The 17,993-nt window shown below is 43.2% G+C and overlaps 1 protein-coding gene across 4 annotated transcripts in view; it reads right to left on the bottom strand.

Annotated features, from left to right (window-relative positions):
- Window positions 1-4,963: 4,963 nt before the first annotated feature.
- Window positions 4,964-17,993, bottom strand: part of RASGEF1A (RasGEF domain family member 1A) — a 185,969-nt gene continuing 172,939 nt past the window's right edge. For 2 of the 4 annotated variants that reach the window (XM_072130740.1, XM_072130739.1), the window contains 10 exons: window positions 16,812-16,949; window positions 15,038-15,259; window positions 14,842-14,916; window positions 14,331-14,423; window positions 11,953-12,055; window positions 11,171-11,250; window positions 9,502-9,693; window positions 8,706-8,829; window positions 8,489-8,561; window positions 4,964-7,303 (listed from right to left, as the gene is read on the bottom strand). In XM_072130740.1, the coding sequence (XP_071986841.1) occupies window positions 7,279-7,303; window positions 8,489-8,561; window positions 8,706-8,829; window positions 9,502-9,693; window positions 11,171-11,250; window positions 11,953-12,055; window positions 14,331-14,423; window positions 14,842-14,916; window positions 15,038-15,259; window positions 16,812-16,949 (1,125 nt within the window). In that variant the 3' untranslated portion in view covers window positions 4,964-7,278. The remainder of the gene's footprint in view (window positions 7,304-8,488; window positions 8,562-8,705; window positions 8,830-9,501; window positions 9,694-11,170; window positions 11,251-11,952; window positions 12,056-14,330; window positions 14,424-14,841; window positions 14,917-15,037; window positions 15,260-16,811; window positions 16,950-17,993) is intronic. The other 2 variants (XR_011850763.1, XR_011850764.1) reach the window with 2 other exon arrangements.

The raw sequence follows: 17,993 nt of genomic DNA, 5'->3' as shown, positions 1-17,993 counted from the left end.
TCAGTAATAAATGTGATGCAGTCAGTAATAAATGTGGAGCAGTCAGTAATAAATGTGATGCAGTCAGTAATAAATGTGGAGCAGTCAGTAAGAAATGTGATACAGTCAGTAATAAATGTGGAGCAGTCAGTAATAAATGTGATACAGTCAGTAATAAATGTGGAGCAGTCAGTAATAAATGTGATGCAGTCAGTAATAAATGTGGAGCAGTCAGTAATAAATGTGATGCAGTCAGTAATAAATGTGGAGCAGTCAGTAATAAATGTGGTGCCGTCAGTAATAAATGTGATGCAGTCAGTAATAAATGTGGAGCAGTCAGTAATAAATGTGGAGCAGTCAGTAATAAATGTGGTGCCGTCAGTAAAAAATGTGGAGCAGTCAGTAATAAATGTGGAGCAGTCAGTAATAAATGTGATGCAGTCAGTAATAAATGTGATGCAGTCAATAATAAATGTGATGCAGTCAGTAATAAATGTGGAGCAGTCGGTGATAAATTTGGAGCAGTCAGTAATAAATATGGAGCAGACGGTGTTAAATGTGGAGCAGTCAGTAATAGATATGGAGCAGTCAGTAATAAATTTGGAGCAGACGGGGATAAATCTGGAGCAGTCGGTGATAAATGTGGAGCAGTCAGTAATAAATATGGAGCAGTCGGTGTTAAATGTGGAGCAGTCAGTAATAAATGTGGAGCAGTCAGTAATAGATATGGAGCAGTCAGTAATAAATATGGAGCAGTCGGTGTTAAATGTGGAGCAGTCAGTAATAAATGTGGAGCAGTCAGTAATAGATATGGAGCAGTCAGTAATAAATATGGAGCAGACGGTGATAAATCTGGAGCAGTCGTTGATAAATGTGGAGCAGTCAGTAATAAATATGGAGCAGTCGGTGATAAATTTGGAGCAGTCAGTAATAAATAAGGAGCAGTCAGTAATAAATATGGAGCAGTCAGTAATAAATGTGGTGCAGTCAGTAATAAATGTGGAGCAGTCAGTAATAAATGTGATACAGTCAGTAATAAATGTGGAGCAGTCCGTAATAAATGTGATGCAGTCAGTAATAAATGTGGTGCAGTCAGTAATAAATGTGGAGCAGTCAGTAATAAATGTGATACAGTCAGTAATAAATGTGGAGCAGTCAGTAATAAATGTGATGCAGTCAGTAATAAATGTGGAGCAGTCAGTAATAAATGTGATACAGTCAGTAATAAATGTGGAGCAGTCAGTAATAAATGTGATGCAGTCAGTAATAAATGTGGAGCAGTCAGTAAGAAATGTGATACAGTCAGTAATAAATGTGGAGCAGTCAGTAATAAATGTGATGCAGTCAGTAATAAATGTGGAGCAGTCAGTAATAAATGTGATGCAGTCAGTAATAAATGTGGAGCAGTCAGTAATAAATGTGATACAGTCAGTAATAAATGTGGAGCAGTCAGTAATAAATGTGGAGCAGTCAGTAATAAATGTGATGCAGTCAGTAATAAATGTGGAGCAGTCAGTAATAAATGTGGTGCCGTCAGTAATAAATGTGATGCCGTCAGTAATAAATGTGGAGCAGTCAGTAATAAATGTGGAGCAGTCAGTAATAAATGTGGAGCAGTCAGTAATAAATGTGGAGCAGTCAGTAATAAATGTGGTGCCGTCAGTAATAAATGTGGAGCAGTCAGTAATAAATGTGGAGCAGTCAGTAATAAATGTGGTGCCGTCAGTAATAAATGTGGAGCAGTCAGTAATAAATGTGGAGCAGTCAGTAATAAATGTGATGCAGTCAGTAATAAATGTGATGCAGTCAGTAATAAATGTGGAGCAGTCAGTAATAAATGTGGAGCAGTCAGTAATAAATGTGATGTAGTCAGTAATAAATGTGGTGCAGTCAGTAATAAATGTGGAGCAGTCAGTAATAAATGTGGAGCAGTCAGTAATAAATGTGATGCAGTCAGTAATAAATGTGGAGCAGTCAGTAATAAATGTGGAGCAGTCAGTAATAAATGTGGAGCAGTCAGTAATAAATGTGATGCAGTCAGTAATAAATGTGGAGCAGTCAGTAATAAATGTGATGCAGTCAGTAATAAATGTGGCGCAGTCAGTAATAAATGTGATGTAGTCAGTAATAAATGTGGTGCAGTCAGTAATAAATGTGGAGCAGTCAGTAATAAATGTGATGCAGTCAGTAATAAATGTGGAGCAGTCAGTAATAAATGTGGAGCAGTCAGTAATAAATGTGATGCAGTCAGTAATAAATGTGGAGCAGTCAGTAATAAATGTGGAGCAGTCAGTAATAAATGTGATGTAGTCAGTAATAAATGTGGCGCAGTCAGTAATAAATGTGATGTAGTCAGTAATAAATGTGGTGCAGTCAGTAATAAATGTGGAGCAGTCAGTAATAAATGTGATGCAGTCAGTAATAAATGTGGAGCAGTCAGTAATAAATGTGGAGCAGTCAGTAATAAATGTGATGCAGTCAGTAATAAATGTGGAGCAGTCAGTAATAAATGTGGAGCAGTCAGTAATAAATGTGATGTAGTCAGTAATAAATGTGATGTAGTCAGTAATAAATATGGAGCAGTCAGTAATAAATGTGATGTAGTCAGTAATAAATGTGGTGCAGTCAGTAATAAATGTGGAGCAGTCAGTAATAAATGTGATGCAGTCAGTAATAAATGTGGAGCAGTCAGTAATAAATGTGATACAGTCAGTAATAAATGTGGAGCAGTCAGTAATAAATGTGATGCAGTCAGTAATAAATGTGATGCAGTCAGTAATAAATGTGGTGCAGTCAGTAATAAATGTGATACAGTCAGTAATAAATGTGGAGCAGTCAGTAATAAATGTGATGCAGTCAGTAATAAATGTGATGTAGTCAGTAATAAATGTGGAGCAGTCAGTAATAAGTGTGGTGCAGTCAGTAATAAATGTGGTGCAGTCAGTAATAAATGTGGAGCAGTCAGTAATAAATGTGGTGCAGTCAGTAATAAATGTGGTGCAGTCAGTAATAAATGTGGAGCAGTCAGTAATAAATGTGGTGCAGTCAGTAATAAATGTGGAGCAGTCAGTAATAAATGTGATGCAGTCAGTAATAAATGTGATACAGTCAGTAATAAATGTGATGCAGTCAGTAATAAATGTGATGCAGTCAGTAATAAATGTGATACAGTCAGTAATAAATGTGATGCAGTCAGTAATAAATGTGATACAGTCAGTAATAAATGTGATGCAGTCAGTAATAAATGTGATGCAGTCAGTAATAAATGTGATGCAGTCAGTAATAAATGTGATGCAGTCAGTAATAAATGTGATACAGTCAGTAATAAATGTGATGCAGTCAGTAATAAATGTGATGCAGTCAGTAATAAATGTGATACAGTCAGTAATAAATGTGGAGCAGTCAGTAATAAATGTGATGCAGTCAGTAATAAATGTGATGCAGTCAGTAATAAATGTGATACAGTCAGTAATAAATGTGATGCAGTCAATGATATATGTGGAGCAGTCAGTAATAAATGTGATGCAGTCAGTAATAAATGTGATGCAGTCAGTAATAAATGTGGAGCAGTCAGTAATAAATGTGATGCAGTCAGTAATAAATGTGGTGCAGTCAGTAATAAATGTGATGTAGTCAGTAATAAATGTGGAGCAGTCAGTAATAAATGTGATACAGTCAGTAATAAATGTGGTGCAGTCAGTAATAAATGTGATGCAGTCAGTAATAAATGTGATGTAGTCAGTAATAAATGTGGTGCAGTCAGTAATAAATGTGGTGCAGTCAGTAATAAATGTGGTGCAGTCAGTAATAAATGTGATGCAGTCAGTAATAAATGTGATGCAGTCAGTAATAAATGTGATGCAGTCAGTAATAAATGTGGAGCAGTCAGTAATAAATGTGATGCAGTCAGTAATAAATGTGATGCAGTCAGTAATAAATGTGATGTAGTCAGTAATAAATGTGATGCAGTCAGTAATAAATGTGGAGCAGTCAGTGATAAATGTGATGTAGTCAGTAATAAATGTGGAGCAGTCAGTAATAAATGTGGAGCAGCCAGTAATAAATGTGGCGCATGTTCAGACTAGGCAGTAACTGCCTCTTCAGGTGACTTTTTTTTCTCTCTTGTCGGACACAGATCAGCTGTGACACAACACTGGTGCAGACACTTTATAAATGTGGTCTCTGAGTTGTGTATTATAATGTTCTGCAACAGCTGGCGCTTGTATTAGGAGGTTCTGCAGCAGCTTAAGTGTAAATAGGGAGGTTCTGCAGCAGCTGGTGCTTGTAATAGGAGGTTCTGCAGCAGCTAAAGTGTAAATAGGCAGGTTCTGCAGCAGCCGGTGCTTGTATTAGGGGGTTCTGCTGCTCCTGTTCCTGCTTCTTAGTTAATTTATTAAAATGATGCAAGGAGTCCGGAGATGTGACTCTTCCCCTGCTTTCTTGCGGCTAATGGCTCTTCAGACAAGCAGTGTAAGGGTTAAACCTCCGGACTAGTCGGTGCTGAGGACACACGGCCCATTTACTGGTTCTGAGCAGGAGCCGCCATACTGATGGTTCTCACCACTATCAATGGTTTCCATTATCTTCTTCCATTATGGAGAATATCAGGGACCGGCAGTAAATAGAAGCCCCTCCCCCAGCGCCAGAACTTCTACCGCTACTTATAACAGAGGAACATGCGCAGCCGCCGGCGTTATTATACAGGAGAAGGAAACCTCCTGCAGGGCTTCATCCACTGCTGCTCTATGTTATTCTCCTCCATAATAGGAAAAGATAATGGAAACCCCCCATGTAACACTGAGGACCTGTGGGGGGAGGGGGCCCCGGACAAAACTTTGCTATGGGGCCCCTCACTCCTAGTAACGCCTTTGTTCATGTTACAAATTGACACATTTTTATTATGGACAAATAATTGTGAAGCAGAAAAATGTTCCTTCAGTTGTTGCGTGAACTTCTCAAGAAATAAAAACCCGAGACTCTTCCGTTCATTTTGTAGCAATTCTGTATTTATTTCTGCAAGCACATTGGGTCACACACAGAATCCCGGCGTCACGGTACAGGTCCGATGGGAAGAGAACATGGTAACCAAATAATACAGATACAGACTGAGTGTAAGAGGTGTGGATGAGAAAAGGCTCACGGAGCAGTTTACTAGGACTGAGGAACAGAAGCTAAAGGAGCACCCCGCCCTGACCGAGACCCCATCACTCCGGTGATACAGAAGCCCCCGTACACATGGATACACAGCACACAAGCTCCATCCATTTGTCTTGTTGCATGAAATGGCCGTGGTTTTAGGATGTGCGGTCTCCAGGCCTCTCCGTTGTCCAGCGAGTGTCTGCATGCGGCGGCTCAGTGTAGTATGGATCACACTACGGTCACTTACGGTACTTACTAGCTCTAGAAAAGCAGCGAAAGGCAGATACTAATACTTCAACCACAATGATGCCAAATGTGTCTCAGCCCTGACACCGAGCACTGAAACCAAATGGGTTTTCTGTCTCAATGACTTGGGTATCAAAGAGACACCGAAAAAAAAGGAAACCTGATAAAATGATGAAGTTTTCTTTGACTTATAAACCGATGCAATGTTAATCCCCAGGAGATGCAAAATGTGCAGATAATAGATGTTCCAAAACTAAAAGGAATTGGCCAGTTTTGGTGGCTTGATGCAGATTCTATGTCAGGTGGAGGCAGCAGTGTGGATGGATGAGGAGGAACATCTTATATAGGCCTAATACACACGACCGCTACGGGAGCCGCGACCGGGCCGCACAAGTGCACTGGTCTATGGCACCTGGCCGCACCAGTCCATCGGTCTATGGCACCTGGCCGCACCAGTCCATCGGTCTATGGCACCTGGCCGCACCAGTCCATCGGTCTATGGCACCTGGCCGCACCAGTCCATCGGTCTATGGCACCTGGCCGCACCAGTCCATCGGTCTATGGCACCTGGCCGCACCAGTCCATCGGTCTATGGCACCTGGACGCACCAGTTCACCAGTCTATGGCACCTGGTCGCACCAGTCCATCGGTCTATGGCACCTGGCCGCACCAGTCCATCGGTCTATGGCACCTGGCCGCACCAGTCTACGGCACCTGGCCGCACCAGTCTACGGCACCTGGCCGCACCAGTCCACCGGTCTACGGCACCTGGCCGCACCAGTCCACCGATCTACGGCATCTGGACGCACCAGTTCACCGGTCTATGGCACCTGGCCGCACCAGTGCACTGGTCTATGGTACCTGGCCGCACCAGGCCACCGGTCTATGGCACCTGGCCGCACCAGTGCACTGGTCTATGGTACCTGGCTGCACCAGTCCATCGGTCTATGGTACCTGGCCGGGTGGCCGTCTCCTATATTTTGGACATGTTCTATACCTTGCTCAGCTACACCTGGGTTACGGGGGGGGGAGGGGGAGCATACCCGGGCATAGCATACCGCCGGCTGGAGAAGGGGAGGGTTATTTCTTGAAGCTTCTCCTCTCCATCGGGAGCCGTACACCATACCGTGCCGCACACAATACACTTCTACGCTAGCTTCCCTTCATATGGCCCGCATACAGCTGCCATTTACGTTCCTGCGCATGGGGCCTTAAGGTTTCCAAGTCAGAGAAAACGTGTCGGATTGGCTTTTGTTTAGTGTAATTCTATATTCCAAGGCACCTTCAATGCATCTGACTCACATCAGACTAAGATACGTGGGTTTCAATGTCTCTAGAAATGGTCGATGTTGCTTCTACATCTTTCATATTAATGAAATGAAACAAACTACTTATTTCTTTGTTCTTTAATTTTTGCTTTCGGCATGACCTGGCGTCGCGCTCACTTAAGCAACCAGCACTTTGTGCCCAAGAAAAAACCCACATTTATAAACCCCCTTCAATTAGAGAAATCAGGGCCCTGCCCTTGTCTTCTTTTCAGTAGCACAGACCCCCCCGGGGGGGGGGGGACCCTCATGTTGTATAATTCTGTGATTTGGTGGCCATTCCAGCAGCATAAGAGTCTTTAATATAATAAACCATAAAAAATAAGCAAACACGTCTCCCTTTATGATTTCTTTCTTTCGTAAGTGCTTATAGCATGAAATATATATTTATATCATTAGATTTATATACTAATAAGTCTTCCTTTTTTTTTTTTTAAGTCTTGCAAAAGATTTTATGTACAAAAATCAGCAGACCCCCCCAACCAGCGAGGACTGTCTACCGGACCGGAACATTCTGCACAATACAAGAAAAAACAAACATAAAAAACGCAAAGACACCGTGTGCTTCGGGCATCCGGAGAAGCTTCTCTCAGGCTCGGTTTAAAAGTGTCGACCTGTGGGAAGAGAAAAGATGTGAGGATGCGTCTGGCGTGACAATAAATGGCGCCCTGTCCTTATTCCCCAATATCTGGGAGTCTAGCTTATCCGAGGGGGGCGGGTCTGTATTTGTCATTTCTGCTGCTACTGCTTTAGGCTACATTCACACGACCATTGGGGGGACCTCTATACGGCCGCAAGACCTCTAAACGGTTCCCCATAGGTCGGCAATGGGCGCACGGAGTGGTACGGAACAACACACGTGCAGCACCGTACCCAGGGAATAGATAGGGCACATCCATCTTTCCCCGTATTACGGCACCGTCCTCTATGTGTCTCTATGGAGAGGGGCGAGCAGCGATCACCACCTCCTCCTCTCCCGTGTGCCATCGCATGCCCGCCGTGCCGCACACGTTAGTGTGAATGTAGCCTTAGACAGTTTTCTTACAGCCAGACAGAGGACTGTAGGGGGAAATAAAGTTGATGTCTTGCTATACAGTTAAAATTTCTAAGACAGGAAGGCAAAGAAGGTTCTCAGGATTAAATGAAATCTTCCACCAGGATGAAGGATTGTAAACCAAGCATACCGGTGTGTGCCCCCCTCTAGCAGGATCCGCTCTTCTTTGAGATTTTAATGCTCTCAGGGTAATTTGCATAGTTTTTAAAAACCAGGACATAAGAACCTAAAAGAAGAACAGATCCCGTCAGATGGGACACACACCAGTATGTCATTGTGCTTGATTTACAATTCTTCATCCTGGCGGTAAATTTCCTTTAAATAACCAAAAGATGCCAAAGATATTTCTGTATGTGCTATCATAGGACATGGGTCATGTACAGGCAGTTCCCAGGTTACGTACAGGATAGGTTCCATAGGTTTGTACTTAAGTTGAATTTGTATGTAAGTGGAAACTATATTTCATAATTGTAGATCCAGACAAAATTTTTTTTGCCCCAGTGACAATTGGAGTTTAAAATTTTTTTGCTGTAATGGGACCAAGGATTATCAATAAATCTTCATTACAGACACCTTACAGCTGATCATTGCAGTCTGGGACTATAGTAACATCCAGAGAGGTCACCAGAGGTCACAGGGGGCAGAGGGGGCCGTCTGTAACTAGGGGTCGTCTGGAAGTTGGGTGTCCTTAAGTAGGGGACTGCCTGTATTGTTATCTGCATAAAAGCGAAGGCATTGCATGTACCTGAGAGTCTTCCAGCTGTCCTTTTCCATGTGATTATCTGGACCCTCATTTTCAAAGGAAGCCACAAAAAGAGCTAAAAAAGGAGTAAAGATCAGAGAACATAAATACAATACAGTGTCGTGGGAAAGGTCATTTAGGAGTTTATATAGGAAATAGCAAAAAATATGGCAGCATAAAAAAACCCCCATGTGACCATGTTCTGAGTTTGGGTACCTACCTTCTTCAGTGTAGATTGGAGAGGTAAGAAGGTAGGTGTGAATCTTCTTATCCTTTTCAAATGGACATTCCACCTGTTTCCAGGTCAGGAAATCGTGGATTTGCCGGGAGATTTCCATAAACTTCTGCAAAATACAAACACATGGATTATATTCTGGAGATGATGGAGATACCTAATAATCAGGGGCGAGACGGTTTATTTCCCTGAATGTCCATTCCTCATTTTTATTACTTTATTTCTTTTTATACTATATATAAGATATTTTTAGTAGAAACTAATTTTTAATAAAGAAATGGATTGATTTGGCCTCCGGCGCATCTTTGTGAACCACCAGCAGAGGGAGCAAGAAGCCCATGGAGACTCCACAGACCGGGAATAGTCAGTATTTATAAAGGAGTTGGAAAATTTAGAAAATCCATTCCTTTTGGTTTTCTTTTATTTATTTATTTAAAGGAAATCCACCACCAGGATGAAGGATTGTAAACCAAGCACCCCTGTTGTGTGCCCCGTCTGGCAGGATCCCCTCTTCTTGTAGCTCCTTATGTCCTTGTTTTTAAGAAATAAAGGTTTTAAAAATTATGCAAATGAACCTGAGGGGCTTTTGGATCCATTGATGTCAATGGAGCCCAAAGCCCCTCAGGTTCATTTACATAATTTAGTTTTCTTAAAACAAGAGCATACGGAGCGACAAGAAGCGCAGATCCTGCCAGAGGGGCCACACACCAGGAGGTAATTGTGTTTGGTTTACAATCTTTCATCCTGGTGGTAGATTTCCTTTAAAATAATCAGAATTTACCTTAAAATTAATGTGTCCATTTGGTAATCGATTGGCGTGGATCTTATGAAGGAAGAAGATGTCTTTGATGAAGAGGTTGAACACTGGGATAACGATCTTCTCCCGGCTGCTGTTGGCGCTCTGGGACCTTTGCGTCGCTCCTTGAAGTGCGGTGCGGTAATTGCAGAAGTTGCTGGATGGGTCCATGTGGTGCTGGAAGGAAGGTAGGAAAAACATTTGGTAAAAGTGAAGCGATGGCTCCCTGCTCCTCCCGGGTCACAGGTCACGGGTCTTATCACAGGATTTAGGGACATTGTCTTGTATAAACGTAGCTTCCCATTCAGTGCTGACTCATGTGTCCCCATAAGGGGCGCTATAGAGCCCGTCATTGGCCTAAAGATGTCATTGAAGAATAGGTGAAAGGTCACCATCCCTTCATAACCATAAATGATGAAAAGGTCAGGGGTCACATTTCCTTCATCTGGAAACAAAAGTCGTGTGCGCCGCTGCCTTGTGCGATTCCTCGGACCTTCCTATTAGGAAACCAGTTACACTACGGAGGAGTTTAGTAATGGACTATTGTATGGTTCCGACATCAAAACTGAACGGAACTTCCCAGAATTCCCTGTACTTCTCTTAGGCTATGACTTCCCAGAATTCCTTGTCCTTCTCTTAGGCTATAACTCCCCAGAATTCCTGGTTCTTCTCTTAGGCTATGACTTCCCAGAATTCCTTGTCCTTCTCTTAGGCTATAACTCCCCAGAATTCCTGGTTCTTCTCTTTGGCTATGACTTCCCAGAATTCCTGGTTCTTCTCTTAGGCTATGACTTCCCAGAATTCCTGGTTCTTCTCTTAGGCTATGACTTCCCAGAATTCCTTGTCCTTCTCTTAGGCTATGACTTCCCAGAATTCCTTGTCCTTCTCCTTGGCTATAACTTCCCAGAATTCCCTGTACTTCTCTTAGGCTATAACTTCCCAGAATTCCTTGTCCTTCTCTTTGGCTATAACTTCCCAGAATTCCCTGTACTTCTCTTTGGCTATGACTTCCCAGAATTCCTTGTCCTTCTCTTAGGCTATAACTTCCCAGAATTCCTTGTCCTTCTCTTTGGCTATAACTTCCCAGAATTCCTTGTCCTTCTCTTTGGCTATGACTTCCCAGAATTCCTTGTCCTTCTCTTAGGCTATAACTTCCATTTGCTGAGGGAGAGTTTGAAGACCTCTTGACATATTTCTTGGTTGGCTCCTCCCAGTTGACTAATGGGATTAAGCTCACATGAATCCCTGTGTATTGCTTCCTTTATGCTATATGAAAGGGTTTGGCCACTTTACATCATGTTATTTGTGATGTCTTTTACCTCATCAATCAAACATTCCTGATCATAAAATGGCAGCAGGTCATGTGATCTCTATCTGTCCATGAGCAATCACCCTGCCAGGACCTTAGGATAGTAATCATGAATATAAGATCACGGTCCTGGCAGGGTGATTGCTCATGGACAGATAAGATCACATGACCCTCCATAAATGATGGACCTCAGATATGACGGACTGAGCACAGCGCCGGATCTATGAGCATTGTGATACACAATGCGAGGAGTGATGTATATCACAGTACAATCAGGTCCATGATTCAGGACTGACCACACTTTGACCTTCTATCCTTAGACCTTTAAGTTTTCTATATACCAACCTCCAAGACATCAAACTTGGCAGTTTTGACTTTTGACCATGTTTTCTTCAGCCGAGCCACCGGACTGAGGTTCATTCCAGCTGAAATACATCACAGAATGATTTCTCTTCATTATGTTGTACAATGTATCAGGGATTTTATACTTGATAAAGTGCAAAAGATACTTTTTCATCAAATCAAACCGTATGACAGTGAGAATTCACAGCCCCAAATCTGACGGGTCACATATATTCCCGAAACAGCGGCCTATTCTAGAATTCTAGAAATAATTGCACAGTATTCAGAGAAAATTCATTGATGTCTCATGAATGGGCAGTATAACGTCTCGTTTCAGGGAGTTTTTATCTTCTGGTTCTAACAGTGAATGATCCCCATCTGGAAAAATGCTGAAACCCATTTTTTACACAAGTAATGACTTTTACCCTTTTGTCCTGCCCCCATACAGCCTAAGGGCGCATTCACACTGCCGTTGCCCGCCGTACCATAGCACGGCGGCGCCGGGGAGAGGAGGAGGAGGAGGTGAGCGCCGCTGACCCCAGCCCCTCTCTATAGGGATATATGGCACATGGCGCTGTATGCAGAGAAGAGATAGGACATGTCCTATCATTTCACAAGGTACGGAATGGCACATGGGCGGCACCATACGCCTCCTGTACGGCGCCAAGCGCTATTGCCGGCCTGTGGGGGACGTATATGCGACCGCCGTGTGATTGAGGCCTAACAGTGCACTGTGGGTAAGGAGGTAAACATGGCAGACACATCCCATGCTGCAAAAAACTTACAGATAATGGCCATCATAGAGTTGAAATTTCCAATATTGAAACATTCCCGGGCAACATCTATGAAGAATTCCATGACTCTTGTCCTCTGCTTCTTTTTCACCACCTGTAAGATATTAGATAATACACGTTTACTGGAAAACTAGAGGGACCACCATGAGAGCATGTGATGGGCATGATGAAATGTGTTATCCTTTCCCAATACCATGTGCTGGGGCTGAGAGGATCCCATCCAGTGACTGCATGTGATGGGCATGATGATATGTGTTATCCTTTCCCAATACCATGTGCTGGGGCTGAGAGGATCCCATCCAGTGACTGCATGTGGTGAGGGGCATTGTATCCCATCAGACACTTCTGTCCCTCATATGGCTACAATCATGTGCAGCAAACAGGGAAGGTCATGTATCTGTTTTTCCTTCCCTGAGCTCTTTTTGTGCCTCATTTATCTTTTGTAGTCTCAGTTTTTTGGCAAATTCAATTTTTTTTTAGAGACTTTAAAGGTGCAAATTTTCACCCAACCCTTACCATTGCCCTTCCTACCCATGGTCAGGAATGGAGAGTTTTTACTCAATTATTTGCATCTTTTCAGGCGCAAAACCATGTTAAATCATCACAAACATCAGAGAACCGGGCAAATTAGGCACAGACCACACACTGATCCCCGGGGCACTGCCTGAAGAAATTGTGCAAAAACCCCGATGTGCCCAAAAAGTCACTAAAATACAACCAAAAAAGACAAGATCAAACTAAGATAAATCTGCCCCATAATCATCTCAAGAGTTAGGAATCACAATCTGACACAATGACAAATGTTATAAAGCTCTGGAGGACAAGTCGTAATCCTGGTAGATGGGTGAAGGACAAGGAGAGGACGGGACTACTTCCAAGGAGGTTACTGTTTGCAGTCAAGAAGACATTGGGGGGGGGGAGATTTATAATTTTTATTTTCCTGAAAACTGTGATTTAGCCCTCTACATGGGTTGGGCAGGAGGGGTGGGTGGCAGGCTGTGCAGTGGGCCGGCGGGGGGCATTCCTGACCTACCTATAGCCTGCGCAGTCCTACCAGGCATAGAAGTGCCCCTCCAGCGCATCCGGAGGCCGGAACCTCAGGCGGGTGCCGTACAGTGGGGCAATTATTGCCAGTTTATGGTAAGTGCACCCCATTGAGAGATCTGCCTAAAACATCCATCAACTGAACTTCATATAGAAGAGAGAGAATGAAGAACAATTTAGAATTTCACCTGTGGATAAATGAAGCCTCTTACAACCATGATGTGTGCGTTTTATCACCAAAGGCGCAATTTACAGCAAGTTTTAGCTAATATCTACAGAACATATATTCTGCAGACTGGTGGTTGACATTAGTGTTAGCGCTGAGCTGCAGGTATTCTAAGAAAATGTACGAGGAGGAAGTTCAAGGCTCGTCTATTTGTCAAACCGCGAGAACTGAGGTCCTGATGGTACAGGAAGCTTGTGCTAGAGCAGGAGGCCGGAATATACTTTATAGGTAACTCAACATATTAAGTATTGTATATGCAGAATGAGAAAATACAAGTACAGGCAGTCCATGGGTTACATACAGAATAGGTTCCATAGGTTTGTTCTGAAAGGGAACCTGTCAGCACATTTGCACATATACAGTCAATGACAGGTTCCTATAGAGCTCTAATAACTGACTGACCCCCTTCTTTTAGCTAATAATTGTTTCGCTTACATTCACATAAATCAACTTTATCTTTTATTACCTGGCATCAGAGGGGGCGTGTCCTGCTTGTCCAGTCCCTCCCATCTACTCCTCCCCATGAATTATGCCTCCTTACTGGTCACAGTTCATGTCATGTGACCAGAGTGACATCATCTCAGGTCCTTTAGACTCTTAACAATAGCAAACTGTACCCCATGGACTTCTACAGCTCTCCATCCTACATGGAGGCTGCTGTGATTTCATATGATCAGATACATGGTGTACAGTTTGCTATTCTTAGAAGTCAGAAGGACCTGCGATGAGGTCACTGGTCACATGTCATGAATGTAACCCATCTGTACCTAGAGCTTTATATATCTGTAGTTGTATATTAGCAGATGGTCCCTAAGTACAAGGAGGCAGAGCAGAGATGTGTACAAGTGAAGAATTGTAACCCTGCTGATCATTGCAGCCTGGGACTATAGAAACATCCAGAGAGGTCACCAGAGGTCACAGCGTCCTTAAGTAGGGGGCCGTATGTATTCCAGGATGGTTGTACTAAAATCTTGCAGACTTGTCCCCTCCACCACATAATGTTGATGTATATTGATCCCTCAACAGATGAAAGCACTGAATCTCACAAAGAACGCCCCAAATAGTATCACGATGAATGCACATTCCTCCCGGATCTCACCTTGCAGATCTCTGTAGCCACCAGCATGCTCAGGCAGTTAAACCAGTTATCGTAGGCTTCTAGGTTATAGGTCTTAGTGACATCACTTCGGCACTGAGGAATAATAGGACACGAGAGGATTGTGAGCAGGAAGGAGACATGACATGAAAAAGACAGTGGGGACATGTATCCATCTGATCGAGCAGGAAGGAGACATGACATGAAAAAGACAGTGGGGACATGTATCCATCTGATCGAGCCGGAATACTTCAGGGATTTGCCATGAGCCACATCTATTAAGGGTTTTAGACAATTTTTAGTGGCGTTTCCCAACTTGTCCAGAAAAGGGGATGATGTTTTGGGCTTCAAAAAATACATTATTGTGGCACAGGAAACCTGACCAACTAATAGGAGGTGCAAACCACGAGTCGCCCGTCTTGTACTGCGCCACATTAACCATCCGGAATCAGACCATTGACGTATTCGTTGTACCATGCGGTCCAGTCTAGGCGGATCTCTATCAGTTACCTACCTTATGGTTGTCCAGAGAGTCCATGTGACTGATTATCTGCATCAGATCTTCAGGGTAAATGTTTCCTAGACGCTCCTGTTGCAGAACAAACAGGTAAAGAGATATCAATCTGTTCTTACATTATGAGGGCGTCTACACAAGGCAAACAATAGCTTTACACAAGGTCAACTGATGAGTGATGGAGCCAAGTACTCACTAGTTCGATTGTCGTGAGCTGCTGGGCCAAGATGAGTGGGTCTCCACATACACTCAGGATATCTTTCTGTGCGGACTGGGGCTTGGCTTTGAGAATGGTTCCTTTGTCTGTAACTGGCTGTCGGATCTTCTCTCGAATCTCCTGGTACTGTCCCCTTGTCGAGAGGACAAGCAGCACATTTTGGGTCATCTGACTAATGCTCTTCTTGATTGTACCATTCTCCTACATGAAGTAATAAATCAATATCATGATGCAAATGAGGATTGAACTATTGATTTTTAGATGTAGAATCTTATAGAATGAATAGAACTTCAGAAATGATTATGTTATAGGCACATACAGTGGGTATGGAAAGTATTCAGACCCCTTTCAATGTTTCTCTTTGTTTCATTGCAGCCAATTGGTAAGATCTAAAAAATGGGTTTTCTTTGCTCATTAGTTTGTTCCGGATTCCAGAGATGTAAATATTTTTGGTTAATTATTAAACAAGAAAAAACGGAAATATCACATGGTCATCAGTATTCAGCCCCTTTGGGAGCAGATGATGTGGGGTACAGCACAGATATGTCCACCACAAAGAATTGCGTCCGCTCACCTGGAGCGTAGACTTAATCCCATGTGGATCACGGATCCTCCAGCTTTCTTTAGAGTTAGGCAACCACATACAAAGTATCCAGTATGTATAAATTCAAGACACAGCTGATAGTATGTATTTGGTTACAGCACAGATGTTACAATTCACAAGAGATGAGCCACCGTTAGACCACGTGTGTATAGGGATGGCGGTCAAGAGCATCAGCTGTCGGCCAAACCAACTGGATCCAGAGTTTACATAGGATTGCACATTGATGGAGGAGGCCACAGCACACAGAAGATTCCAAAGAATGAAGGCTTTATTCACATAGAAGGCATAAAATTCACGACGTTTTGATTTGCAATGAATCTTTCTCAAGCATGCGAATCGAAACGTCGCAAATTTTATGCCTTCTATGTGAATAAAGCCTTCATTCTTTGGAATCTTCTGTGTGCTGTGGCCTCCTCCATCGATGTCCCGTCTCTCAGGTTTGTGTACCAGAACCTCTGGCTGCGAGCACCACACCTTATGAACCATCGTGCAGGACTCTGATTGCTGTCTCTCCTCTTCTTTTTTTACATAGGATTGCAAACACTATAATATCAGGGTCACAACACCTACTGCTTGGCCATCTAAAGACCATTACCATTACGGTAGAAGCCACAGGTCGCCCATCTCTGCTGTGAATGCCGTTTTACATAGCGAGGTCATGGCTAACTATATAAAGCATATTGTTTAGTGAATTGCAGAAATCCGCCTGTGAATACAAATGACGGGATTGTTTTCCAGTGGCCTGCGTGCATTATGCTTCGCGGCTGGAGCACTAGAAGGGGCAGATGGTACAATGATGATGTCCACGGACAGCGCTCTGCCTGTAGGAGCTCCGAAGCCCAGAACAAAAGCCCCTTTCTTATTGCTTGGCTCATGCAGGCAGCAGGAAGAGCAAATGATGGATGAAATGGAGACTAATTGCGGGAAATTATCTGTCTTTCTTCATCTGAAGCCGCGCAGTTCTCTCATTTCTCCGAGTGATAGAGCTGCTAACCCACCACCGCCATCTTCTCTAGATTATCGTCATTAAAAACAATCAACTGGATTAACCCCCTCAGTGATTCTTATAATAGACCCGGTTATGAAATTAGAAAGTCACCAGGCGGCAAAGAACATCCGAAAATAACTTGTGTCTTATCACCTTCTCACCTCATCACATTGTGTGATCCTTTGTGCAATCTCCTTCAGCTCCTTCCTCGCCCTCTCATCCTGGAAGTCAAAAGGAAACGTCTCCGTCCATTCCCTCAGCAACTGGATGATCTTAGCAGCAAAAGACTTCAGTTTCGCCTAGATAGAGGTAAAGTATATACAGGTATGTAAGAAAATATACTGTGCGATGGACACCTGGAGTATCATAAGTAACACACATTGGGGCAGATTTATCAAGTGTCTGAAAGTCAGAATATTTCCAGTTGCCCGTGGCAACCAATCACCGCTCAGCTTTCATTTTACCAGTGCTCATGAATATTTTAAAGGGGAGTTGTGATTGGTTGCCATGGGCAACTAGAAATATTCTGACTTTCAGACACTTGATAAATCTTCCCCATTGCATTATAGTCTGTAATGGATACATTAAAGGGGTTTTCCCACAAACTAAAGTTAGGCTCTATCCACGGGTTGGCCCTAACTTGCTGATCAGTTGGGGTCTCAGTGCTGAGATCCCCACAAATTGGGAAAACGAGGGGTACATCAGACGGCTGCGCATAACCGTTCTCCATTAATCTCTACGGAGCTGACGGAAATTACCAAGCGCCACGCTCACCGATTTCTGTCAGCTGCATGGAGATTATTGGAGCAGAACAATCATGTGAAGGTCCAACAGACCCCTTGTTTTCGCGATCTGTGGAGGTCTCAGCAATAAGACCCCCACTGATCAGCACGTTAGGCCCCATCCCATGGATAGAGCCTAACTTTAGTTTGTGGGAAAACCCCTATAAGGTTCACTGGTTCTCGATGAAGAGACACAGAAAATATGTAAATGTGCACATGCAAAGCTTCATGGGAATTTGCTAATGTCGGCACAACTAGAGGCTTCACAAGATTAAATGCCCCTCCGGTTTGGGTGAGCTCTTAATAAGGAATAAGGATTGACCTCTAGTAAGGGTCTAGTATGGAATTGTCCATAGACTCATTCTTTGGTTAAAAAGTAGCTGGTTCAGAGAACGGGGCAGGATACGGATCCTCAGCTGGGTGATCTAAACTAATGGCATCACAAGGAGCAGATGGGACTCTGGGTTTGGCATACTCTCAGTGGCCGCTATGTCTAGCAGCCACGTTACTTATGACAGACAATGGCGGGTGGGTACAATATCCATTATCAGTAATGGGGAT

Source organism: Engystomops pustulosus, chromosome 11 (genome assembly GCF_040894005.1).
Source record: "Engystomops pustulosus chromosome 11, aEngPut4.maternal, whole genome shotgun sequence".
NCBI lineage: Eukaryota > Metazoa > Chordata > Amphibia > Anura > Leptodactylidae > Engystomops > Engystomops pustulosus.
Note: the sequence above shows the minus strand (reverse complement) of the source record. Positions and strands in the feature narration are given on the sequence as shown.